The sequence below is a fragment of the Gymnoscopelus braueri genome (genome assembly GCF_963280865.1).
Source record: "Gymnoscopelus braueri genome assembly, chromosome: 3".
Classification (NCBI taxonomy): Eukaryota; Metazoa; Chordata; class Actinopteri; order Myctophiformes; family Myctophidae; genus Gymnoscopelus; species Gymnoscopelus braueri.
The window spans coordinates 12,863,826-12,891,360 of NC_137612.1; the positions used below are offsets into that span (position 1 = coordinate 12,863,826).

At 41.4% G+C, this 27,535-nt stretch overlaps 1 protein-coding gene across 1 annotated transcript in view; it reads left to right on the forward strand.

The window, feature by feature from the left end:
* Positions 1-27,007, forward strand: part of LOC308081814 (transcription factor EB-like) — a gene marked incomplete at its 5' end in the record, with an annotated part of 87,650 nt that extends 60,643 nt beyond the window's left edge. Inside the window, 8 exon segments of the mRNA XM_080423438.1 lie at positions 874-1,050; positions 6,392-6,490; positions 7,517-7,608; positions 7,610-7,724; positions 10,960-11,049; positions 23,169-23,280; positions 25,854-25,904; positions 26,873-27,007. Coding sequence (XP_080279564.1) covers positions 874-1,050; positions 6,392-6,490; positions 7,517-7,608; positions 7,610-7,724; positions 10,960-11,049; positions 23,169-23,280; positions 25,854-25,904; positions 26,873-26,952 — 816 coding nt within the window. The 3' untranslated portion in view covers positions 26,953-27,007.
* Positions 27,008-27,535: the final 528 nt, after the last annotated feature.

Sequence of the window (27,535 nt, forward strand, 5' to 3'; positions counted from 1 at the left end):
CACTCGACAGAGACGATATTAACAAATTGATTGCCAAGATATTAAACATAGTTTTCTATCCCCGTGCCTGCGTATAATTACCTCAATCCGATGATATTTGAAACGCCGTGGAACCGACATTGTGTAAAAAAAAACACACGAAAAAAAGTTTCCTGTGAGTAGACGGAAGGATCTGTGTATCCATGGGAACGACAAGTTTCCAACCGCGATCCGCCATTTTGGAGCTTTGGTCCGCTGAAAACGGGTGGTTTTCAATGGGAAAAAAAAGAAACTGAGATACAGCCGTTTTTCAGAAAATACCATCATTGGGGCGGGCGGAAGTGACTTTTTTTGGAATGATGTCAGATTCAAATTTTTCTTCTCTGAGAGACGATCGATCATTCCAAAGCTGTGTTAGGTCGCCCCTTGTGGAATTTTCCCCCAAAAATTAAAGAACGCATATATGCGATCTAGGCAATTAAGTGATGGATTTGAAAGAACGCATATATGCGATCTTGGCAGTCAATGTGTTAACCCATTGATACCTGGAACGCATCTGTGTCACTTTAGATTTCTTTGGCTATTCAAAAATAGCAGATATACAAGCTCATAGCGCGGCACCGAGTGCCGCGCTATGAACTTGTAGATCTGCTATTTTTGAAAAATCGAGGGAAAAATAATTGGGTTTTTTTTCCAATTTTTTTTTAGGATTTAGAAGACATTTCTAGAACCTTCTCAGGTCTTAATGGGTTAAGTGGTTAAAATGGCGAAACAAATCATGTTGCATTTTTGCGTGCTGTGTGTGACTTTGTATACTGAATGTGTTTGTTTATGTGTGTGTGTGTGTGTGCGCGTGTGTGTGTGTGTGTGTGTGTGTGTCTCCCCCCCATGCAGCTGATGCGAGACCAGCTGCAACAGGAGGAGCAGCGTGAGCGGCAGCAGCAGCAGCAGCAGCAGCAGAATGCGGCGCTGCAGTACATGCAGCAGCGCATGGCCGCCCCGCGGCCCACCACCGCCATCAACACCCCACAGCACTTCCAGAGCATGCAGGTCCCTGTGGAGGTGCTCAAGGTACGTTTTATAAAAATTGTCGAAATATGGAGATACAAGGTTTCTACCCAACAACAACGATATGGTAATATCGTGCTTTGGCATAAGTGTCCTTACTATTTTATACTTAAAAAAAAAAACGTCCAAAAAAAGCCTACAACTTGCACATCATTTGATAAAATAAGAAAACATAATGCAAATAAATTACAAATTCATATTATGGTCACAACATGATATTATCATCACACTATCGATATTGAGGTATTAAGTCAAATTATCCATTCATAATCATGAATGAATGAATGAAATAGTTTATTTCAAACTTTAAATCATAAAGGTTACACACAGTGACTTGCTAAGACGGCTTAGGAAGGATTTGGGTTAAAAGGGACTTTTTGAATTTCAGTCACGCCCCGATACACACACACACACACACACACACACACACACACACACACACACACACACACACACACACACACACACACACACACACACAGTCCTGATTGTTCATTTAACCCATTAAGACCTGAGAACTACCTTCTAAAATGATCAGTAGTTCTCAAACGTTTCTGTGCCAAGGACAAAGAGAGATCTGAAACTTAAAGGTATATATATATGTATTTTCTTTCTGAAAATGTTTAGATTTTTTTGGGGGATACAATTGTAGGAAAGTAAAACAACAACCTGTATATTTCCTGGTGACAGACATGACAGCCAGCAGATAGACAGGCAGACAGACAGGTAGAGAGATAGTGTCTCTAGACTACAGATACAGGACAGATAAAGTCAAAGTGACATTTTGTCCTGATTCCACACATACCTCAGTGTCTCTGTGTCTTCTTATCTCTGACGGCTGACGCTTATGTGTCTCTTTTTTTGGGGGGGGGGGGTGCAATCCCAGAGAGTGTGTTCATGTTGTGTGCTATCACACATTTTAAAGGAACAAGTCCTCCCTCTTACTCATTGCTATGCTATCTCCATTTGGAGAAGAGGGGGGGGCTGGTTCTGATACTTCCTGCGGTACACACACCTTTACCACATCCTCTTTTAGGCTAAAAGGATAACACAAACAAGTCCTGGGGACTTGTTTGTTTATACGTTTATTTGGGAGGGACAGTACATATTAATGAACACCACACATACACATACAATCCAATGTAAATACGCCGGATTTAGCAAGAATGCTAATTTCCATCCGTAGTCCCCATACAGAAAACAACCAACATTACTAAAAGGGTACAAACAGAAGAGAAAAAAGCAACAGTAAAAAAAGGCCTAGTTTTGACCTAAAAACTTCCATTGTGATCGATTGATTGATTGAATACTTTATTTAGAAGGCTGCAGAGAAAAAGCACATGGAAGTACAGTTTACAATACAATGTCAACTAAAATGGATCGCTCATAAAAGCTGCAATGGCTTGTTTCAAATGGGATCCTCACATACTCAATTCATGGAGACATTAAATGACAGACAGATAAACACTACTATGCAGAACATCATATAAACAGTTTAAAGGTAAGAAAAACTAAAAAATATGTACAGCAAACAGTTTGAGGGGGGGGGGGGTGTTAGGTTATGACTTTTACAAGGGCCAGTTAGGAATTGCAGTCTCCTGAAGGTATTTTATTAGGGCAGTTTTGAAAGTGAGTAGGGTTTTACATTCCTTCACTACTTCTGGTAGGGCATTCCACATTTTTGTTGCATAGCAGGAGAACGAGTTCAACCCCCTGTGGTCCTGTGTATTCAATTCATCAACATAGCATAAAAAATCTACACGGTAAAACATGTCGTCAACAAATACAACACACTATTATGTACGAAAGAGAACAAAGGAAGAACGTCTGCAGTGAATGACACCTCCTTTCCTTTCTATGGGAATTTACATGTACCTCCCCTTGTGGTCTACAGATAGATGTTTTTTTTTTCAGGACAATTTTGAAAGAAACCAGTGATACACATCCTTTAATTAATGGATGGTGTCATTACACATGATGGAGGCAGAGCAGTAGAATGATAACTTCCCCATGTTTGTTCTATATTTGGGTAATAATACCAGATCATGGTTGCTCCCTCTAGTGTTGTGGCTGTGGGAGTCAGTCACTGTGGAGAGAAGTAGTCAGACAGGTATGAGGCAGTGGTGTGTTCTAGTAAGTTTACTCCACTACATCTCAGAGGCAAATATTGTACTTTTACTCCACTACAATTATTTGAAAACTTTAGTTACTTTGCAGATATAAATTATTACTTTATAAAACATACATTAACCACTTTAGCCTTATTTTATACTGTAGCTATTTGAAAATAGCAGATCTACAAGCTCACAACGCGTCGCATCGCGTGTATGTTCGCCATTCAAAACTCCAATGGCCAGCAGCCATTATCACCTCAAGACACAAGCCTTCACCTCCGACGCCACAGTATCACATGAATAAGGCTATTTGAGCTGTAGTTTACATTCTTGCTGCCCCCCAGCCCCTCCTCCTCCTGCGTACGTATCAGATACGCTTGCTCTGACTTTTTTAGATGGCTTCACTTGGCTACGAACATTTTCTGCAGGTCCCACTATGTATACAGTATGGCGTAACACGGTAGAACACAATACTGGTGTCAGGGTAGTGAGGGCACTGTCTCTTTGACTATCTTAAATACCAATGGATATCCCATTGATATTTGCTTAAACCCTGTCTTCTACCCTGAGACATCCCAGACTAGCAGAGTGTGTTGGAATTAGCTGCTGGGTCATGTGGGGGTCGTGTGTGTTTGCCTTTATGAAGAGTTGCAGCATGGAATTGTGTGGCTTTCCTTTCCTTTCACCTTGTTAGAGATTGTGTGGCTGTTGACTGACTGACTCACTGACTGACTGTCAGCCCACACACACACACACACACACATGCACGCACACGCGCACACACACACGCACACACGTACACACGCACGGTCACACAGTCGATCCGCTTTTGGCGCTGGTTGTCACGCTGTAGTTGTTCTTCAGAGATGCTTTTCACTCCATCTGTGCTGACGGACAGTGTTGCCAGATTTTGAAAGAGAAAACAAAGCGGCCACTGCTACGAAAACAAGCCCAAAAAGAAGCGACTATTGTAGGCCACATGATCATAAACACATGGGGTCCCCAGCAAAATGACTTAATATAGCACTTTTATACATATACATCTATACTTTGGCTACTTGAAAATCGCTGATCTACAAGCTCACAACGCGTCGGAATCGCAATGGCGTTGTGAGCTTGTAGATCTGCATTTTTTTCCTAAATCTTGAGAATTTGATGACATATTTTGAATATTTGTGAAACATTTTAACTACACACGTCTTTTATGGGGGGTCCCTGGCCCAAATATTATTTACAGATGGGGGTCCGTAGCCAAATACTTATTAATTTGGGGGTCCTTGCCATGAAAATGTTTATGAACCACAGGTTTATAAACAACATTAGGAAACAAGCCCACATAAGAAACTACACTTTAGAAACAAGCCCCCCAAAAAAAACACAACCTACAACTACCAATATTTACAAGCGACTTTACAGAAAAACAAGCTTATAAGTTGCTTATAATAAGCATGTAATAATGGACCCGTTGGTTCCATATCTCTGCTGTCGGTCAGAAACCAACTATGTCCAAGATAGGAGATTTTTCAGGAAATGAAAAAAAATAAAACATGTTTTTAGAACAACACAACACTGCCTCTTCAAAGTTGGTATGGTGACTTTATACATCGTCAGATACTTGAATGTGTCCTTATATTATCATCACTTTACCCAAATACATTATATTATCATCACTTTACCCAAGTACAGCTCATGTGGAGTTAGGAGGTTTTTGACCATTAATGTGGAGATAGTTGTTTTGTCCATCATTGATTAGAAGTCAGACGGGAAAAAGTTGGAGTTAGGAGGTTGGACTGACAGTTTGAGGTGGGTAAACGGTCCAGACGTAAAGGGTGTTCAATAGCACTGATGTATTACAACAAATGTAAAAGTAGAAAAACAGAGATAGTTGGTTTCTGCCTGACAGTGAGGAGTTAAATGAACACTGAAGGGTTTTACTGCGTTGGGCGTATAGTTGCTATAACTCGTCTGTCTGTCGCTAATGTGTTTTTTTTTTCTCTTATTGGCTTATGAAGACGTTGACACGTTATGAAGCTGACAGCCAATCAAGTTTGTTTATGTCAGCTGTCACGACTTGGTTTCTCTGTCATTAAATGTAGAAACATACACAGATCATATTCACACACACACACACACACACACACACACACACACACACACACACACACACACACACACACACACACACACAGGCGCTAATGAACAGGTTCTGTACTTTTCACTATCCATCTATTTACATCCTGACCTTTCTGTGTTCTCTGCAACCCCGACAAAGACTTTGTCGCCCCGATCATGTTTTGGTTTTCCTATTAGACGTTCCTAGAACACTTTAAACGTGTTGACTGATTCTTTTCCTTACAGTAATAAGAGGGAAATGAATCTGTATTTGCTGAAACATTTGTGGTTAATCGGGTTGATTGTTTGTTATAAAGCAGGGCAGGGGTTTGGTGGTGTTTAAAGAAGGAGGAATCTTGAATGGGAAATTAATACTCCTCCAAGTGTAAAATGGTAAATGGTGCATTTATATAGCGCTTTTATCCAAAGCGCTTTACATAGATTGTGCATTACATTCAACCATTCACACACACATTCACACACACATTCACACACCCATTCATACACCGATGGCGGAGGAAACCATGCAAGGCACCAACCTGCTCATCGGGAACAATTAGGGGTTCAGTGTCTTGCTCAAGGACACTTCGACACTAACTCTGAGGGAACGCCCCAGCCCGGGATCGAACTGGGAACCTTGCGGTTTTCCAGTTCACTCTACCCGGCCACTCTACCCGTGAGCCACTGCCGCCCCTAGAGTGTCAGATCCACTTACAATTTGCAATTTAGGGATTTATCAGACGCTCTTAATCCAGAGTGATTTACAGTGATCAAGGTAAAGACAAGGTAATACATCAAATGCATAGAGATAGTAATCTAGGATCATAGGTAAACCAAGAACCTATCATCAGTCTAAACAGTATAATATGTATATTAAAAAAATCTGTACATTGAAACTATACAAACTATAGGTCTTCGGGGACTAACCTCTTAGCATTTAGAGGTTAGTCTTAAGGTTTAGGGTTAGAGTTTTCCCTCCTCTCACAATACGACACGTTGTGAGCTTGTAGATCTGCTATTTTACGGCTATTGTTCAGCTGTTATTTTCAACGCTTTCCTAAAATGTTGAGGTCCTCACAAGTGTATTAATACAAACCTGTGTGTATGTGTGTGTGCAGGTACAGACCCACCTGGAGAACCCTACAGACTACCACATCCGACAGTCTCAGAGACAACAGGTGAAGGAATACCTGTCTACCACCCACGCCACCAAACAGGTATCTGTCTGTCTGTCTATCTAACTGTCTGTCTGCCGCATATCCATGGTATAAATGTTGCTACTGCTGCGTGTGTTCTCAAAATGCAGACACTTAAAGTGTGGGACGGTGCGCGGTTTCACATGTGTGGCTCGTCCCATTCAAACGCCAGCTGTCCGTTGTGAGATTTTCTCGGAAACAAAACTAAGCGTATATGCCGCATATGCTGATATCTTATAAATATCATTAGCACTTACTGCTGCTTTTCTTTAAAGGGCAAGACCACTTTGGTAGAGGTTTGGGTTGTGTAGTTACCTTGACATGATGTAACTCCAAAGGTGGACAAGAAATACAAGATAATTTCTCCATTGATTAGAAATTGATAATTCAAAATATGCTCCTCATTGACTGTACGCTGAAACAGCTCTCAAAGTCACTCTTTTAGCACGTAAACGAACACAAACAAAGCTGATTCAGACCATATAGAACATCACCAAACCCACTACTGTTTGTTTTTTAAATAAAAATGTTAACTTCCTGCTGATTTTACTATTTGAAGATCCGGATCCGTGGATCCAGGCTGGGTTTTCTAAAGGGCAAAACCACTTGAAGAGAGTCCCTGCTCTTCTATTGAGACATTTAGATGGTGTCTAGACGTGAGAGAGACATGACCTTTGACCTTTGACAGGATCCTGTTTCTAGTTTGACACAAAATTTGACCTGAAGGTCAAGATTCAATTTCTCCCCTGAGCAAGCAGGCAGGCTCTATTAGCTCAGTGCTAACAAAAAAAAAAGTTCAGCACTTGCACAGGAAACCGGGTTCAAATCCGGAGTAGAAGAGGAAAGTTATATAGTGCTGCTTTAATATCAATCTCTCTCTCTCTCTCTCTCTCTCTCTCTCTCTCTCTCTCTCTCTCTCTCTCTCTCTCTCTCTCTCTCTCTCTCTCTCTCTCTCTCTCTCTCTCTCTCTCTCTCTCTCTCTGTCTCTCTCTCTCTGTGTGTGTCTCCCTCTCTCTGTCTCTCTCTCTCTCTCTCTCTCTCTGGTAGACGGTCAATGCGGTAGCAGGGGTGGTGCAGCCCTCCCCTCCTCCCCCCTCCTCCTCCTCCCTGGCGCCCCCGGGGGGCTCGGCCTCCGCCCCCCCCGCCCCCCCTGCACTCCCCACGCATGCGCACGGAGCAGCTCATGTCTGGGAACAGCGCCCCCAACAGTCCCATGGCCATGCTCAACATCGGATCATCCAGCCATGAGAACGAGGTAGAGACACACACACACACACACACACACACACACACACGCACACGCACATGCACACGCACACGCACAGACACGTGCGCGCAGGTGGCGCATTGGTAAAGTGTCTGCCCACCACCAGCGGTTGTGGGTTCAAATCCACCGTGGTGCATCTGGCTTTTTCGAGCGTCTACACCATTGGTTCTCAAAGTGGGGTTCGGGGACCCCCAGGGGTCCTTTAGGGGGTACCAGGTGGTCCACAGCTAAATGAGTTAAACTAAATCAGCATCACAATCATTGTAACCACTTTAACCATATAGTTATACTTTGGGCTGTACAAAAATAGCATCTGCTATTTTAGAAAAATCATAAAAATCTTTTGCAAAAGTTTTTCAAATCTTTGAACATTATATTTTTTAAAGCAGTCCACGTACAAATACTTATCATCTTTGGGGACCCTTGACATGAAAAAGTTTGAGAACCACTGATTATAGCAACCTTTGTAGAATCCCCAGAAGCTTCGATTTAAAAATGTTTGCTTTAAAAAATATATTGTCAATATATTTCCATCCACAAATTTTCATCATTTTTTAAAAAAAATAGCAGATGCTTTCCCGGTCTTAATGTATTAAGTGGTTAAATCCTAATGCAATTTTTCAAAAGTACAAAATCTGCCTTCGAAATGTAGCAGTGTAAAAATGCAAGTATCACTTGTAAAGTACAGAAGATACTCAAAAAAAGTACCTAAGTATTAGTACTCAAGTGAATGTAATTTGTTACTGTGCACCACATGGCCCACATAAAATAATAAAAGATCAAACCTTCATTTCATTCGAATAAAATGATAAAATAATAAAATGTTTCATAGCAGTGATTGACACGTGTTGCACTGAGCAAATTGCATAATTGCAAAAAACGTGCAATTATGACATGATTACACATCTATATAGAAATAAAAAATATGAGTTACATTCTCTCTCCTGATTTTATGAAGCCATAATGACTTCATTACTCCTTGATGTGTGTGTGTGTGTGTGTGTGTGTGTGTGTGTGTGTGTGTGTGTGTGTGTGTGTGTACACGCGTGTCTGTGTGCGCCCACATGTTGCGTGCATGCGTGAGTGTGTATCGGCATCAAGGTTATAATAGTTTGGGATTTTTCATTTTAGTTTAGTTTTAGTTTGTTTTTAATATTTTTTTAAATAATATTTTAAAGCGTATTTGCTAGTTTTTATTTTGGAAAATGCCAATAGTTTTAGCCCGTTTTATACTTTGGGTTATTTGTCAGATGCTGGATTGAAAAGGTAAGTATTGTGTAATAAAAACTTAGCATTTAAAAATGTATTCAGTTACAGATGAACCACCAACCATCCACAAACGAAAACTAAGGGTATTTTGTCTATAATTTCATTTGTTTTAGTTAGTTTTGTAAACAAACAATACAGTTTCAGTTAGTTATTGCTTTTGTTTTTTTATTGTAGTTTTTATTTAGTTCAGTTAACAAAAATGTTATTACATTTTTTGTTATTTCATTAGTGTTCTATACTACTACTTTAATAACCTTGATCGGCATGCAGAACACGGATGAGAGAGACAAAGTATGTTCATCTGTTTGTGTCGGTCTGCTTTTGTCCATGTTCTACATGCAAGTGTGTGTTACTGTACAGTATGTACACGCAGAACCTCTTATCTCCATATTCTTCTTCTCGTGTTTTCTTCATAAATTAACGCCCTGCTTGATCATAATACAGCGTCACATAAAAGCGTCAAAAGTAGCAGATCTACAAGCTCGAAACTTGGCGCAAAGCGACGCGTTTTGAGCTTGTAGATCTGCTACTTTATTTATTTTCGAATTTGAATCCTGAAAAGTAACAGTTTTGGACATATGAGGTTTACACCCGACAGAGACCATATACTGTATGTGTGCATGCGTGCGTTCAATTTGTGCGTACGTGCACGTGTGTCTGTGTGTGTAAAATTGTGTTGATCTTTCCTTAAAAGCTTATAGGCATGTATTGACTAACTGGCGCTAACTGACTGTGATTATCATTGCCGTTTAAACGCTCCATTATGGCCTTGGCAGCCGTCATTACAGCTTAACAAGTGACTGAGGGACAAGACAATAATTATGAGGCCCTTTGAACCTGCAGCCAGACTTTGACCAATCTGATATTTTGTGTGCCTCAATCTCCTGCATCTCTCTCCCTGTAACTGGCACTCACTATATATATATACTGATTATATATATATATATTATATAACTCATTCACTGCCACTGACGTAAAAAACGTAATTTGTCCCGTTTACCAATCCTGCCACTGACGTAAAAAACGTAATCTTTTTCTTTTTGAAATTTTTTTTTTTTTTTTTTTTTTTCAAATTTGACCCAAAGACCAAGGAGATATGATTGTTTAAAGATCTACACTCCCATCCACTTCCTTGTTAACTTAAAACTTAAAAATTCTGTATCTCGGCTCCTGAGTACTTTTTTTTTTAAATGAAAAATCTCTGGCAGTGGGCAAACGCGGCCAGCAATAATTGTGGCAGTGAATGAGTTAAAGCAATCCACAAACTATTTCAACAAAAAAAAAGTTATTTTAAGCCAATCTGTATAGTTATATGGTTATACATGTGTGTGTGGGGGGGGGGGGTCCCCTTAAATAAAATCACTATTGCATACAATGGGCAAGGCAGTTGTATATGTATAGCACATTTCAACGACAAGGTGATTCAATGTGCTTTACACAATTATACAATGACATTAGGATGCATAAAACAAAAGAAGCAAAAATAATTAACAGATACAGTAACAGTGCAGAAGAGAAATACAAATAAAGTATCTTAATCAAAAGCAGCAGCAAAACAGAAAGGTCTTTAGTTGTGTTTTAAAAGAAATAAGAGTGGCAACAGAACCTGCAGTTTTCTGGGAGAACAGAAAGCAGGCCTTTCCCAGATGACCTGAGAAATCTGGATGGTTCATGATATCCTACAAGAATGTATTTTGGCCCTAAAACCATTTAAAGCTTTATTAGACCAACAGGAGTATTTTGATAGCAGTCTCTACTATGAATCTCAACCAATAATCAACTGTTACAACATAACAGTGGCCGATGAATGTTCTAGCACTTAACACAAAATATGAGACTATAGTGACACTTGAGTCTTTCCATCCACATGCTCGCAGTTCTACATGAAACCAGTTGTTCTAATTCTAAGTCTTGCTTCTAATTCTCCCGCCTTTTTTTTGCTGTCAACTCTTAGATGGATGAGGTCATCGATGACATCATCAGCATGCAGTCCAGCTATGATGACATCCAGGCGTACGTGGACTCTGTCCAGATGCCCAACACGGTAAGAGACCCAACTCTACCTCTCTATAGCCTGAGTTATGCTTCGTTCTAGGAGGGCTATTGGGGCTTATAACCCATTCAATCCGGGAACGCATCTGTCTCTTTAGATTTCTTTGGCTATTCAAAATGGTATTTTTTTATTTTTTGAAAAATAACATTGTGGAGTGAAGTTTTTGCAAATCTTTGAATATATATATTTTTAAAGAGAATTTGTAACTCAAATCTTTGCTTCTGGGGGGTCCCTGGAACAAAATACTTTGAGATGGGGGTCCGCGGCCAAATACATATCTAAAAATGTTTTCTAAATCCTAACAGTATGTTGCTATAATATCAGTGGTGCTCCAACTTTTCCATGTCAAGGACCCCCAAAATGTATTTGGGCGTGAAACCCCCATCTCAAAATATGTTGTTCCAGGGACCCCCCAGAAGCACAGATTGGAGTTAAAAATGTTCACTGTAAAACAACATAAAGATTTGCAAACATTTTTCCAAAGATTGCAGATCTTACAAGCTCATAGCGTGACTTGTTGCCGCGCTATGAGCTTGTAGATCTGCTATTTGTTAATAGCCAAAGACATGTAAAATGACACAGATGCTTGTAATGTGGGGTCAGTCAGGTGAGTCTGGTGACTTGCGGTTCTGCTGAGTGAAATTATGAATGTAATAGTAATCTTGTTAAATGTAATTTAACGCTAATGTAAATATAATTTACTGTAATCAAAGATAAGATAATGTATATTTTTTTATTATGTGAACATAATTTGATTTGATTAATTGATACGGGCTGGACTCTAAGTGGCCCCGGGGCCTGAGTTTGAGCATCACTGCCCTAAAGGCTCATTTATTTGACTTAGTTTGATAAAACATGCTGCGTTTTACACTGAAAAAGTGTCGCTGTGTTTCACCTACATTGTGGTCGTTTGATGAAGCATGAATTAGCCACTGGTCTTTCTTTCTTTCTTTCTTTCTTTCTTTCTTTCTTTCTTTCTTTCTTTCTTTCTTTCTTAGATTTCTTCCTTCCTTCTTTTCTTAGATTTATTTTGGTCAATTAAAGCTTTTTTCCGATGTCCTGACATCTAGCGGTCCTCTCCTTTAGCACACTGGGTTGTGTTGTCTGTCTGTCTGTCTGTCTGTCTGTCTCTAGCCGGTCACGGATGTGACGCAATGTCTGCTATTTTCGGTGTGTGACACTGCCGTACGTTGAAGTATAAATTAGGCATCTATCTATCTATCTGTCTGTCTGTCTGTCTGTCTCTCTATCTCTGTCTGTCTGTCTGTCTGTCTGTCTGTCTGTCTGTCTGTCTGTCTGTCTGTCTGTCTGTCTGTCTGTCTGTCTGTCTGCCTGCCTGCCTGCCTGCCTGCCTGCCTGCCTGCCTGCCTGCCTGCCTGCCTGTCTGTCTGTCCGTTTATCTGTCAGTCTGTCAGTGCGTCCCTCTTAAGGGTGGAAGAGCTTTTGGTTGTTGTTTCAGGGGGAACTTTCTTGCAAACACACAGACACACACACACACACACACACACACACACACACACACACACACACACACACACACACACACACACACACACACACACACACACACAGAGCACACACACACAGAGCACACACAGAGACAAATAGGGGTTTAATTGTCTAACTGTATAATTGATTTAAACAGACGTACTCATAGAAACATTCCGTCGTTCTCCACCAGGCTGTGTGAAGGAGAGGGGAGGGGGGAGGGGGGAGGGGGGGCAAGGAGGGGAGAAAATTAACAATTAAACCTCTGGCAGTTAGTTAGAGTTCAACTTGTTTACAAGGCATCCAGAGAGAGAGAGAGAGAGAGAGAGAGAGAGAGAGTTAGGAAGGAGGAGGCTGGGGGGATGGGGGCAGAGGGAGGGAGGGAGGGGGTGAGGGGGGGGGGGGGTGAGGATAATTCGTGTTAGGAGGAAAAAAACAGGCTGAAAGTCCAGTTAGGGGAAAGTTCACTGTTGTTTGGTGGTTTGAGCTGCAACTAGAAGAGAGACAGGAGTCTCTCTGCCGAGGTCAGTCTGTTAGGGCGAGAGAGGTGGTGAGAGAGAGAGAGAGAGAGTGCATGTGTTTGTATGAGAGAGAGAGAGAGAGAGGAGTAAGTGGAAGTCTAGCGGCGTTGTGTTGAATGAGGAGCTGAAGGAGGATGAAGGAGATGATGAGTAAGACCTATGCCATTGTTGAAGTGATTGACGGAGAAGAGATTCAGCTGGTAAGATTGTGGCGACCGTATGTATGTGTGTGTGTGTGTGTGTGTGTGTGTGTGTGTGTGTGTGTGTGTGTGTGTGTGTGTGTACGTGCGTGCGTGCGTGCGTGCGTGCGCACATGGGAGAGTCTGGGCATGCTTTTCTGTGTGTGTGTGTGTGTGTGCGTGCGTGTGTGTGTCTGTCTGTGTCTCTACTTCTGAGGGCCAAACATCCACAAGTATAATAGAATTCGAGAAATGGAGGTTTTAGGTTTATTTGTGTGATGTATATGTATATCGTTTCGTGCCACCAAAAAATAGCACACAATAGCTCACACACTGCGAACGCATTGTCTTTAGGCTCATAACGGTTAGAAAATGGCAATTTAAAACAAAAATGACGTTCACAAAATCACTGTGCTAACTAATGTTGACATCCTCACAAGTGTAGTGTAGTAATGCAAATGTGTGTGTGTGTGTGTGTGTGTGTGTGTGTGTGTGTGTGTGTGTGTGTGTGTGTGTGTGTGTGTGTGTGTGTGTGTGTGTGTGTGTGTGTGTGTGTGTGTGTGTGCGCGCGCGCACACGCTCGTGCTTGCTTGCATGTGCGCATGTGTGCTCACATTCATGAATGCATGTATGTGTAGTATGTAGTAAATCGTCTCTGTCGGGGGGGAAACCTCACATGTCCAAAACTGTTACTTTTCACGATTCAAATTATAGCAAAAGTAACAGATCTACAAGCTCCAACGTGCCGCGTTTCGAGCTTGTAGATCTGCTACTTTCTTATACTTTTCTGTGGCGCTTTAATATGATCAAGCAGGGCGTTAATTTTACGAAAAATCAAAACGTTAAAATATGTCCGATAAGAGGTTTTCTGCCCCACAACAACGATATGTAAAAGTATGTATAAGTCCTGGCTTCGGCCCCCTCTCAATCCTCTCAGAGGGAGGGGGGGGGGGGGGGGTGTGGGGGGGGAGGATGGTGGTATGGGCTGGTGGTGCGGGGCAGGCAGGGGGCCGCTCCGCTCTTAACACCCAACCTTGGGTCTCTGATTATGGGATGAGCCTGAGCCCACATTAGCCCTGGAGCAGCTGGGAGCGACACAGAGGCTCTGGTTATAGAGAGGCTGGAACCAACGAACAGGCAGGAGGGGGGGAAGGGGTTGGTTGGGGTCAGCGATGTTCTCACAGTTTTTGACTTAATACTTCCAAGTCAAGCCATCCCACCACCCATTACCACCCATTACCCCCAAATTACATTATAAAGCAAAATGCCCCCAGACGCCAGAAGATTAAAGCAGGGCACTATGTAACTTTGTTTTAATGAATAAAATGTAATGTTGTCCCATAATGCTAGAGTATGTTAATACAATATAACTTATACAATCTGTATGGTAGAGTATGTCACTGCAATATAACTTATATAATCTGTATGGTAGAGTATGTTAATACAATATAACTTATACAATCTGTATGGTAGAGTATGTTAATACAATATAACTTATGCAATCTGTATGGTAGAGTATGTTAATACAATATAACTTATGCAATCTGTATGGTAGAGTATGTTAATACAATATAACTTATACAATCTGTATGGTAGAGTATGTTAGTACAATATAACTTATATAATCTGTATGGTAGAGTATTTTAATACAATATAACTTATATAATCAGGGTGGTTGTATTTTGTCTCCCTACTTTTCTAGAGACATTTAGATGGTGTCAAAGGTCATGTCTCACCTAGGGCTGAAGTGGTTGTAATAATAATCCAAATCTGCAAAGTAACTAGTGACTAAACTTTTCAAATAATTGTAGTGGAGTAAAAAGTACAATATTTGCCTCTGAGGTACTAGTGGAGTAGAAGTAAAAGTATGAGAAATTGGATATCGTCTCTGCCCCCCCCCCCTCTCAAAATTGTACTCAAGTACAGTACTTAGTACAAGTACAGTACAGTAAAGGCCTTTGCAGACAGGGTGCGATTTTTCGCACGGAAAAAACTGACTATCATTTTTTAAATGAACACATGGTTCTCAATGACCTCATGCACACCGGCTCCGAATTTACCGCGCGGCAATGCGTTTTTTTTCCAATCGAACCCAGTTCGATTTGTGCGTCTTTTCGCATGCGGTAAAAACTGATTGACTAATCGCACCCTGTCTGCAAAGGCCTTTAGTGACTAAGTGTCCTTGAGCAAGACGCTGAACCCCTAATTGCTCCAGATGAGCAGGTTGGTGCCTTGCATGGTTTCCTCCGCCATCGCTGTATGAACGCTTTGGATAAAAGCGCTATATAAATACACCATTTACCATTTAGTACATATACTTAGTTACTTTACACCTCTGGTTGGGGCTTTAGATTTAAAGGCGGTAGATAAGGGGCATGACATGCTCATCTAATAGAGACATTACACCATATGTGTGTGTGTGTGTGTGTGTGTGTGTGTGTGTGTGTGTGTGTGTGTGTGTGTGTGTGTGTGTGTGTGTGTGTGTGTGTGTGTGTGTGTGTGTGTGTGTGTGTGTGTGTGTGTGTGTGTGTGTGTGTGTGTGTGCGCATGCGTGTGCGCGCGCTCCTGTCAAAGAGGGAAAGAATTGAATGCTCCCTGTAGCTTGATTTGATAGTTGCCCTTGTGTAGTTGATTGGTTCACTGAGTGTGTGTGTCTGCCTATCTGACTGTCTGTCTGCCTTATGTGTGTTTATGTAATCCTCCTATCATTGGGCCTGTCTAGATTAGACTATTGATGATCCCTCTGGGAGAGTCAAGCTGGGACAATAATGAGAGAGAGAGAGAGAGAGGGGAAACTGAGCTACACTTCCCCTAACCACAGGCCCACTGTATCAATACTTCCCACAGATTACAATCACCCAAGAAGAGTTTGAAAACATGACTAATGTAATGACAAATAACTCTCATATCTATTGGGTGAAGTACAACAATCTGCAAACACAGCAACAACATGTGTGATCTGTTGTGACAGGAGAAGGATGTCTGATGGACATCTTAAAGACTACTCATTATGTGTATTCCTGCACTGTTTACACCAAATGACCTCGTAGGTACACATAAATACTGTACATATGAACAGAACAACTACCCTTAATTACATTTGAATAATTCCTGCAAAGGTTTTATACCAAGTGAATGGAAAACATTGAAACACTGCTGTCAACTTTCACAAGTTTATACCAAGCTATAAACGTTCCTACAGTATATGGATGTATAACTATTTCTGACAGAAAATGCTAATTTTTGTATAGTTTCGTAGCATAGTCTTCCCTCAAAGTTGCTATGTAACACAGCCTCTGTCTGTCTGTCTTTTATTATATTCCCATTTATATTCAATATTTATTTGTACATACGTTGTTTTAATTATTTTGTTCCACCTTTTCTTTGGCAAAGTAAACGTATGTTTTCTCTTGCCAATAAAGCTCCTTTGAATTTAATTGAATTGAAAATTGAGAGAGAGAGAGAGAGAGGGGGGGAGAGAGAGGGGGGGAGAGAGATGGAGGGAAAGAAAGAAAGGTAGACGGAGAGAGAGCAAGGGAGGGGAACACATAGGGAGGGAGCGAGAGAGAGAGACGGGAAGAGAGAGAGGAGGAGAGAAAGGGAGAGACAGACAGACAGACAGACAGAGACACCTCTCCTAACTCATCAGCACTGGTCAGCAGCAGGCTGCATACTTCATGATAAGCCAAACGGACCAATGATGTGAATGGAATGTCAGACGTAACTTGTTGTCATTCACACAAATCAAGGGCTGCATAGTGTTCCTGTGTGTGTGTGTGTGTGTGTGTGTGTGTGTGTGTGTGTGTGTGTGTGTGTGTGTGTGTGTGTGTGTGTGTGTGTGTGTGTGTGTGTGTGTGTGTGTGTGTGTGTGTGTGTGTGTGTGTGTGTGTGTGTGTGTGTGTGTGTGTGTGTGTGCGTGTGTGTGCGCTATAACCATTATTTTATACTTTGGCTATTCAAAAATATCAGATCTACAAGCTCATAGCAAGGTGTAGATCTGCTATTTTTTTTTAAAATCTTGAACATTTTGTGCAAATCATTGAATACATATATTTTTAAAGCGAACATTTGTTACTCAAATCTTTGCTTCTGGAGGTCCCTGGAACAAAATCTTTTACAAATATTCGCTTTGCGTGCGTGTGTGTGTACTTGTATATAGCATAGTACCAACACATATCATAGAATTTGAGAAAAAGACAATGTGTGAGGAATCATTTTCCTGGTCGTCACAAGATTATTGTTTTATGGTTACAAAAGATTGGGGGAGTTAGACTGGCAATTCTTAAAAATATTCAGGTTTGAGTTAGGGGTTAGGATTATAGGGTTAGGGGTTGGATTTACGCCTGATTTATACTTAGTTGTATGAAAATAGCAGATCTACAAGCTCACGTCAGCTATATTTTCGGCCTGAGGTTTAGGTTTCAAAATAACAAAACAAAAATAATAATATAATATAAATAAATGTTGATATTCTCACAAGTATAGTAAAACGTGTGTGTTTGTGTGTGTGTGCGTGCGTGCGTTGTCTAACACAGGGGTCTTCAACAGGGGATCCGGGACCCCTAGAGGGTCCTCAGAGTTACTACAGGGGGGGCTCCAGTTCATGTAGTATTTAATGGAGAACCCTTACAGAACCCTCCAGTTCATGTAGTATTTCATGGAGGACCCTTTTAGAACCCTCTCCAGTTCATATATTATTTCATGGACAGGGTCCCCACGGTCATGAAATTCCTGGAAATATTTTGAAATAAAAATTTTAAAAATCCAGTACTGGAAAAGGTTTGGAATTGATCAAAGGTCCTGGAATTTATCAAGGGTCCTGAAAAAATATTTGGCTATGCATTGTTTTTGGCTATTGATTTTGTTAACACAAAACATTTTCATAAACATGTATAACATTACACGAAATATGTAACATAAGTAGTTTTTCACCGAACGGGCTGTGTGATGGCAGCCTAATGTATGTCTCAATTGTTAGGTTGCACTGCATAGGGTGCCAGGTTGGTGTCACGTGATAAAAAGAACAGAGCTATAAGCTCACAACGTGCTGCAGCGTGATGAGTAGTTAGCTTGTAGAGCTGTTTGTTTGTCACGTGACACTAACCTGGCAACTTGTGCAGGTTGTGTGTTTGCTGTCCCAACAAACAATTGCGAGCAACATGTGAATAGTCGGTGAAGCGTAAACGAACGCAGTTAAAATATATCGGTTGAACTAGTAGTATGATCCACAATGCCAGGGAAATGTTTGTTTAATAATTTGTGGCTTACAAATGAAAAGTTTAAAGACTGGGTAAAGCGAGAAGAGGACCCGAGTAGAGCTGGCTGGTTTTACATAATTATGTTCATCCCTCCTTGTGTCTGACAGTATCCTCTTGTTGAAAACTTAATAGGAAAAACATAGGAAAACCTACAACAAAAGTGTAATTTAAAATATCCTTGCATCCTTGCATTACTTTTAAATTTCATAAATGGGGCAAATGCAAGGCAATATTATTTAAAAAAAAAGTCATACGGATGCCATAATGAGTCTTGTATTGCAGTGAGTGCATGCCCTAATTTTGCACGAAATGTGGAATGGAATTGTACCATTCTATGCTTTATTTTTGCTACACTGCCTATCTTTGGGCATTGTACATAGGAGTAAGAGACATTATTGCGCTGAATGATTTTTATGTAGGCCTGGAAATTGGGCTAAATTTTCTGGAAAAGTTTTGGAAAAGTTTTGGAAATTCATTGCTAAAAATGTGTGGGGACCCTGCATGGAGAACCCTTATAGAGCGTGCCAAAAATCCTGAAGGGGGCGTCAACAAGTGTCTTTTGGTAGCGGCGGACATCTTTGAGGGGTAAAAACAAGGTTGACTTAACATTGCCCAATGCCACGCCCCCCCCCCCCCCCCCCCCCCCGTGGTGACGACACGTTGGCACGCTCTATAGAACCCTCTCCAGTTCATGTAGTATTTCATGGAGAACCCTTATAGAACCCTCTCCAGTTCATGTAGTATTTCATGGAGAACCCTTATAGAACCCTCTCCAGTTCATGGAGTATTTCATGGCCAGGCGTACAGAACAACACTGTCTCATCCCCAAAAGTCATATTGTGACTTATTGATCAAACTGTGACTTGAAGGGGGGGCAAATAAGGCGCATGTTGACTTTTCGGGACTTCCGCACTCCAGGAATGCGGAAGTCCAGTTCTCATCGTCTTTAACGGTCCGATAAAAAAACGGTTAAAATGACGAAGCCGTGCCATCTCAAGCGGACTCGAGCCCCGGGAGGCACCGCAGAGCGAGCTTAGGCGAGCGAGTCGCCGTGCCGAACGTCGCGAAGTCCGCTTGAGCTGACTCAGCGGCGTCAGAGTTATCTTCCGATAGGGACAGAATCATAAGTAATATATTCCCCAAAAGTCAACATGTCACTTTTTTTGCCCCCTACCCCCCCCCCCCCCCTTCAAGTCACATGTTGACGTTTGGTCACATTTGTCCCAAACAGTCACAATATGGCTTTTGGGTGTGAGACAGTGTTGTACAGAACACTGCAGTCCATGCAGTATTTCATATACAGCCCATACAGAACCCTCCAGATCTTGTAGTAGTTCAAGCGAGTCGGTCTAGTGAATGAAACCTCACCTTCTGATCCTGACGGGGATTAGAGTAGAACATTCCATGGAATCTTTGGAATCCGCCAGTTTAGTGAGAGCTGGGAACGCCACTTTACAGAATAGTAGGCATGACTGACTCCCGACCTACTCTGTGTGTGTGTGTGTGTGTGTGTGTGTGTGTGTGTGTGTGTGTGTGTGTGTGTGTGTGTGTGTGTGTGTGTGTGTGTGTGTGTGTGTGTGTGTGTGTGTTCCATAAAACCATGCAGTGAATTAGCTTTAGCTTAGCTGTTGTTATATATTGCACACACTTCCAACTACACACACTACTACACTATTTTTACACCCTCACACTTGAATGAACACAACAGATTTGACCGTGTGCACATCGTTTCTGTTGGGTGGAAACGTGAAATGTCCAAAACTGTTACTTTTCAGGATTCAGAAATAGAAAAGTAGTAGATCTACAATCTCAAGCTTGTAGATCTGCTACTTTTGATGCTTTTGTGTGACACTGTAGTGTGATCTACGTAGAGCGTTAATTTACTAAAAAAGTTACACAAAAAGTTACAATATGGAGATAAGAGGTTTCTGCCCGACAACAACGAAATACTTTTGGACTTTTTCCTTCAGACAGACGGTACATTAGGTTACAGGCTGAGGCTTTAGTCTATAGACAGACAGCCTAAAATAATCAATCCCCTAAAATAATCTTATTTGAACTGCGGACCCCCTAAAATAATCATATTTGAACTGGGGACCCCCCAAAATAATCATATTTGAACTGCGGACCCCCCAAAATAATCATATTTGAACTGGGGACCCCCTAAAATAATCATATTTGAACTGGGGACCCCCTAGCCTGGTAAACCCTCCCTCCGGAAATCTCATTTCTATTTGATTCCAGGAGTGAGTCTGGCCTGATCCGCCTTTCTGCAATATTGGCTATGTATGCCAAACGGCCGAGCCTATCAGCGTCGTCGCTCATTGTTCTGTGATTGACAGCTTACGTTGGCCAATCAGGTGGCGAGTTCGAGTGAGCCCAAAACACGAACGGCAGCCATCTTTTTCTTGTCCGCTATATTCTCCGCTATTTTTTTTACTTCAAAAAGCTCTCTAACTTCTATTTTGAGGCACGGAATTTACTTATAAGATATCGTTTGGATAGAATTTCGTTTTTTAACTTCATATATGTGGTCAATTAATCATGACAAAGCCTATTTAAAAATAAAAATTTAGAGAACCGGTAGGGGTGGGCAGTGACACCCATGTATCCGAATAAGGCAACCCATTTTGGGCACGGCCGTCTCAAAAGTCCCGTTGCGTCACATTACACTGGTGAACTGCTGATTGGCTGAAGGGGAAAAATTATCATTGGCTGAAGGGGTTGTCAGTCAACTGTATTACTCCCGCCCAACTCCAGCCCACAGCCAATATTGCAGAAAGGCGGATCAGGCCAGACTCACTCCTGGAATCAAATAGAAATGAGATTTCCGGAGGGAGGGTTTACCAGGCTAGGGACCCCCCACCCTGACATGCACTTGCAATTGTGGGCGTTACATTTATTTTGACTCGGTTCCACAGATAAATATTGTGGGAAATAGCCTTGTTAGCTTGTAGATCGGCTATTTTCACAATGTTTGCCTCTTTCATACGTAATATTTGAAATAAAATGTCCCTTTTTATACCAATTTGGTATTAAAAAGGTATTAAACGTCATTAAATTGTCCCTTTATAAATGTGCAGATATGTATACACTTCTGAGTGAGAAAACAATGTTAGCTCATTTGGGGACGCCCCCTGGGGGTCAGTTTGGGAACTACTGTCCTAAATGACAGGACAGGAGCGGAGCATGGAGGACATTTTGAGAGATGGTGTCTGACCTCGGTTAGGTCACGGAGAGTTCCTCGTTTATGTCCCTTCCGTTTTTAGCCGAGCAAAGGGTTTCATTACTTCCTCTCTCTCTCTCTCTCTCTCTGTGTCGGCTTTGACATGGAGATGTCAGTACGTCAACAGAGCTTATTTATTAACATACAGTGTAGTCTATAATCTTTGTTGGGCCATTCCTGTGTTTATGTCTGCATGTTTTTGATCTCGCTGCTCACACAGTAGCCGGCCCAGATAAGGTATCTCTGCTGCCAGATAAGTTAACGTTATCAGTCAGGGCTCATTAGCTTTTATAAGTCACATTCAACCTACCGGCATGTGAGTGGGACACTCTAGCAGTATATGAACATGAATATTTCAATAGAGAATATTATCAAATTACAACTATAACGTGTTGTGTTAGTAGTAAGGCCAAGCAACACATTATAACGTGACTATGGTGCAATGTCTAAAGTGCAACCCTGCAGGAAGAGATGACATGGTGAGTTATCCAGAGGTTGTAGATCGGCCAACGCTAGGAGAATATCAAGCTGTAAAAAAGAGAGAGATAACAGCTGATAGTCGCTCATTATATTGTGTGTTTGGCAAGCGCTGCTCAGGTGTGACATTATGGTGTTATCTCGTGCTATCTGCCTTTTTTACAGAGTCGGACTCCTGGCTTTTAAAAAGGTAGCGAACCGGGGTTACGCAGTTTATGAAGTCATAAACCTAAGCAAAAGGAGAGAAAGATAACGTTTTTGAAGTGAAGTTTTAACTGCTGAAGTTTTGACAGGTTTATATGAGGTGCAGCTTTGCTGGTCTTGTACTTGTTGTTGCGTTTCTCGTGGCCTCGCTGTGTTATATCGTCTTATGCTGAAGTCTTGCATTGATTATGTGAAGTTTTTGGGTGGTGTTTTTGTGATGTTTGTTCTTCCTCAGTACTTAGTACTCCTACTTTTGTGTCGCCTCCCTTGGTGTGTCTTCTTACAGCAGTGGTTCTCAAACCTTTTTCAAGTCAAGGACCTCCCAAATGTATATGTATTTGGCCACGAACCCCCATCTGAAAAAGTCTTGTGCCAGGGACCCCCAGAAGAGAACATTTAGGTTCAAATGTTTTCAAACATATTCAAAATGTTCCAAACATTTTCAATATTTTTCAAAATATGTCAAATAGGAAAACATAGCAAAAGAAGGCTGTATACTACAAGCTCACAACACATTGCAGTGTTTTGAGCTTGTAGATCAGATATTTTCTCTATTGTCATCAATGTTCTAGAAGGTGATGAATGATACATCTCGTTTACAGTTACACAAGACTACACGTTATTTAAGTTTTTCCTCCTCGGACATTGTTGCAGCATCAGTAATAAATGACAAAGCAGAAAATAATAAATTAACGAACTCATCGTGTGTGTGCGTGTGTGTGCGTGTGCGTGCGTGTGTGTGTGGTCATTCCTCCAGCTCCCACTCTCCAGCAGTCACCTGGACGTGTACACAGGTCCTGGGATGACCGGCCCAGCCATCGCCATGACCAGTAACTCCTGTCCCGCCCTCATCAAGCGAGAGTTCACAGGTACAGTGAGAGAACCTGTCACAGTGTCATAACCATACATTGTGCTACTATTGTAAATGGTGCATTTATAATTTTACAATGTGCATTACATACACACACGCTAACACACACACACACACACACACACACACACACACGCACACACACACACACACACACACACACACACACACACACACACACACACACACTCACACACACACACACTCACACTCACTCACACACACTCACACTCACTCACACACACTCACACACTCACACACACACACACTCACACACACACACACTCACACACTCACTGTGTGTGTGTGTGTGTGTGTGTGTGTGTATGTTTGTTTGTGTGTGTGCATGTGTGGAGTCTACAAGGTAAAAAGGAAACCGAGTGCCACGCCATGAGCTTGTAGATCTGCTATTTTAGAAAAATCGTGAAAATGTGTGCACATCTTTGAATATATATATTTTTAACATTTTTGACTCAAATCTTTTCTTCTGGGGGGTCCCCGGAACAGCACATTTTGAGATGGTGGTCCGTGCCCAAATACATATAATTTTGGGGGCTCTTGACATGAAAAACATTGAGAACCACTGATTATAGCAGCATACATTTTTTTCCAAACTGAAGATATTTGTAGAATGCCCCAGAAGCAAAGATTTGAGTTACAAATGTTCGCTTTAAAAACAAATATATATATTCAAAGATTTGCACAAATTTGCAAAATGTTTTCAAGCTCATAGCTTATGTATATCTGCTATTTGTTGAATAGCCAAAGTATAAGATAATGGTTAAAGTGGTTCAAATCTAAAATGACACAGATGCGTTCGCGGTCTTAATGGCTTAACCCATTAACTCATTCACTGCCAGAACTTTTTTATTTTTGCGTTTGACAAACTGCCAGAGATTTTTCATAGAAAAAGAAAGTACTCAGGAGCCAAGATACAAAATGTTTAAGTTTTAAGTTAACAAGGAAGTGGATTGGAGTCTAGATCTTCAACAAATCATATCTCCTTGGTCTTTAGGTTAAAAATTAAATAAATAAATAAGAAGAAAAAAAATTAAAAGTCGTTTTAGTCGTTCTTGGCAGTGGGGGCTTAAAGGACAAAAGTCGTTTTAGCCGTTCTAGGCAGTGAATGAGTTAAGACCTGGAACGCATCTGTGTCACTTTAAATCACAGAGTGCCGCGCTATGGGCTTGTAGATCTGCTATTTTTGAAAAATCGTGAAATTTTTTCTTTCGAGTTTCTTTTTCAAAAAACATTTTTAAGAATCGCCTCAGGTCTTAATGGCTTAATAATAATAAAAAAACACCCCCTGTGTGTAAGGACCTTGACAATGAAGAATGTCTCTCTCACCAGGAACAGGTTTACTGATTAATGTCATTAGAATGTATTTTTGCTTGCATTACTATATGTGTGTGTGTGTGTGTGTGTGTGTGTGCTTGTGGTTACGCATTAACAGTGTTTATACGTTTCATCTTGCGACGCAAGAGTGCGGACTGGCCAACAACAACCTGGGACTCTTTGAATGGCTGCCAAACTCCTTTCATTGCATTTTATCCTAGTTTTTTTTATATTCTCTGTTTCTGCTTCGCTTTTCAAATTAAAAAATAGTAAAAGTAGCAAGACCTACAAGCTCGAAACTTCGCACTTCGCGGCACGTTTCGAGCTTGTGGATCTTCGTCTTTTTGATGCTTTTTTGTGTGACGCTGTAGTGTGATTAAGTAGGTTAATTTACGAAAAAACACAAAACGTTTAAATATGGAGATAAGAGGTTTGTGTAGGATGTTCTGTGTGGAGTGGACCCTGAGAAAGCAACTGTTGCCATGTGTAACAACTAATGAGGATCATAAATGAACTAAACAGGGGGTCCGGGACCCCTTGGGGGTCCTCAGAGTAACTACAGGGGGTCCGCCAAATCTTTGTGTGATAAGATTTTTTTTTTTTACTTGAAACATCCCTTTTCTGAGGTGAACTTTAGCCAAAAATAGAAGATCTACAAGCTCACAACGCCTCGCGCTGCGAGGCGTTGTGAGCTTGTAGATCTTCTATTTTTGTATTTTTGTATTTTTGGCATAAGTGTAGGTAGGCATAGGTATTTTTGACATAGGTGTAGAGGGAAAAAAGGAACAGTAAACATGAACAAAAAAAGTTGAATCTAAAACACAATTTTATACAATATAGAGGGGGTCCCTGCTTCATCTCTCTCTCAGCTAGGGGGTCCTTGGGCTGAAAACGTTGAAGACCCCTGGACTAAACTAAACTAAAGTGTAAAAGACCTTAAACTGGGGTTATGGTTATAAGAGCGCTGAGGTCAGTCTTATCCTCCAGTTTAGTCATTGTTGTCTTCTTTATTAGCCTGCCCTCTGTCCTGCTTATACCCTGTCAAATATCTCTGCTTGTGTTTTTGCACAATTAACCCTTTTTAACACGCTGTGTATAATCCTGAGCGTTAATGTCACACGCCAGAAAGGGTAAAAACATATGTACCCCGTAGTAGCAGGGGTTAAATTCAAACCCCCTGGGTCTCAGAGTGTTTTTCTGTTTTCACCGTCCACTGATGAGGTTTTGTTCTTGCAGAACAACGTGCGATGGCCAAGGAGAGACAGAAGAAAGATAACCACAATCTGAGTAAGATACCCCCCCCCTCTCTCTCTCTCTCTCTCTCTCTCTCTCTCTCTCTCTCTCTCTCTCTCTCTCTCTCCCCCTCTTCCTCCTCTTCTCTTTTGCCTACTTTTCCACACTTTTGTGTTGTTTTTGTGTGTACAATACTTCCTGCACACATGCACGGCCACTTGCACACACATACACACACATAGACGACACACACGCACGCACACATAGACGATACACACACACACACACACGCACACACGCACACACACACACACACACACACACACACACACACACACACACACACATACGGCCACTTGCGGCCACTTGCACACACATACACACACACACATAGACGACACACACATGCACGCACACATAGACGATACACACACGCACACATGCACGCACACACACACACACACACACACACACACACACACACACACACACACACACGTGCATGCATGCATGCACAAAGTAATATGCGTCTTTCACAAACTGTTTTATGCACTTTTTCTGTGGGTTTTAGCTGACACAGTGCAACTAGTTGAGTGGATGGTTAACTTGCTAATTTCTGCTGTCCTGGCACTAAAGTCTAATTGCCTGTGTGTGTGTGTGTGTGTGTGTGTGTGTGTGTGTGTGTGTGTGTGTGTGTGTGTGTGTGTGTGTGTGTGTGTGTGTGTGTGTGTGTGTGTGTGTGTGTGTGTGTGTGTGTGTGTGTGTGTGTGTGTGTGTGTGTGCGTGCGCGCTTGTGGTTTTACTGTCCATGCCAGCCAGTGATTGGCTGATTTTTATGACATGTATTATGATAGTATTTTCCATATAAAACGCCCACAGTCAGATGTGTCAACACTGCTGTTGAAGGTCACTCGGGGTCGACTTTTGTAACTCCAAAGGTCACTGTGGTGTGACTGACTTTTACATTGTTTTTTTTCCCTCTTTTATACACCCCTCTCCTCTCCTCTCCTCTCCTCCTACAGTCGAGAGAAGGAGGAGATTCAACATCAACGACCGTATCAAGGAACTTGGGACGATGATCCCCAAAACCAACGACCTGTGAGTCTCCCTGTTTGCTCTTTTCAATGCAAAACGCAACAGAGCAAGTTATTATAGTTCACTGAACATTTAACCAAAGTCTAAAACTAGGTCTGAGAGGACATTTTGTTTAAAATTAACTGACATAAAAATATAAGCTAGAAAAAAGAAAAGAAAACTCTATGCAGAAACTATAAAACTATCAAATGTGTCAACACAACAAAGGGCTTGAGGAGGCATAAGTGATACTGTATGTTATAGATATATATATATATTAACTGTGAGTCAGTTACCTTCATAAAGTGTTGTTTGAATTGTAATTGTAATATGGTCTCTGTCGGGTGGAAACCTCATTATGTCCAAAACTGTTACAAAAAGGATTCAAATTCAAAAGCAGCAGATCTACAAGCTCAAAACGTGTCGCTTCACACTGCGTTTCGAACCGCGTTTCAAGCTTGTAGATCTGCTGCTTTTGATGCTTTTGTGTGACACTGTAGTGTGATTACGTAGGGCAGGGGTGATGCAACTTTGATGATGGAGAGGGCCACTATATTTCCACACTCACTCCAAAGGGCCACATTGCATATACTGTCGGGCCATTCTATGTC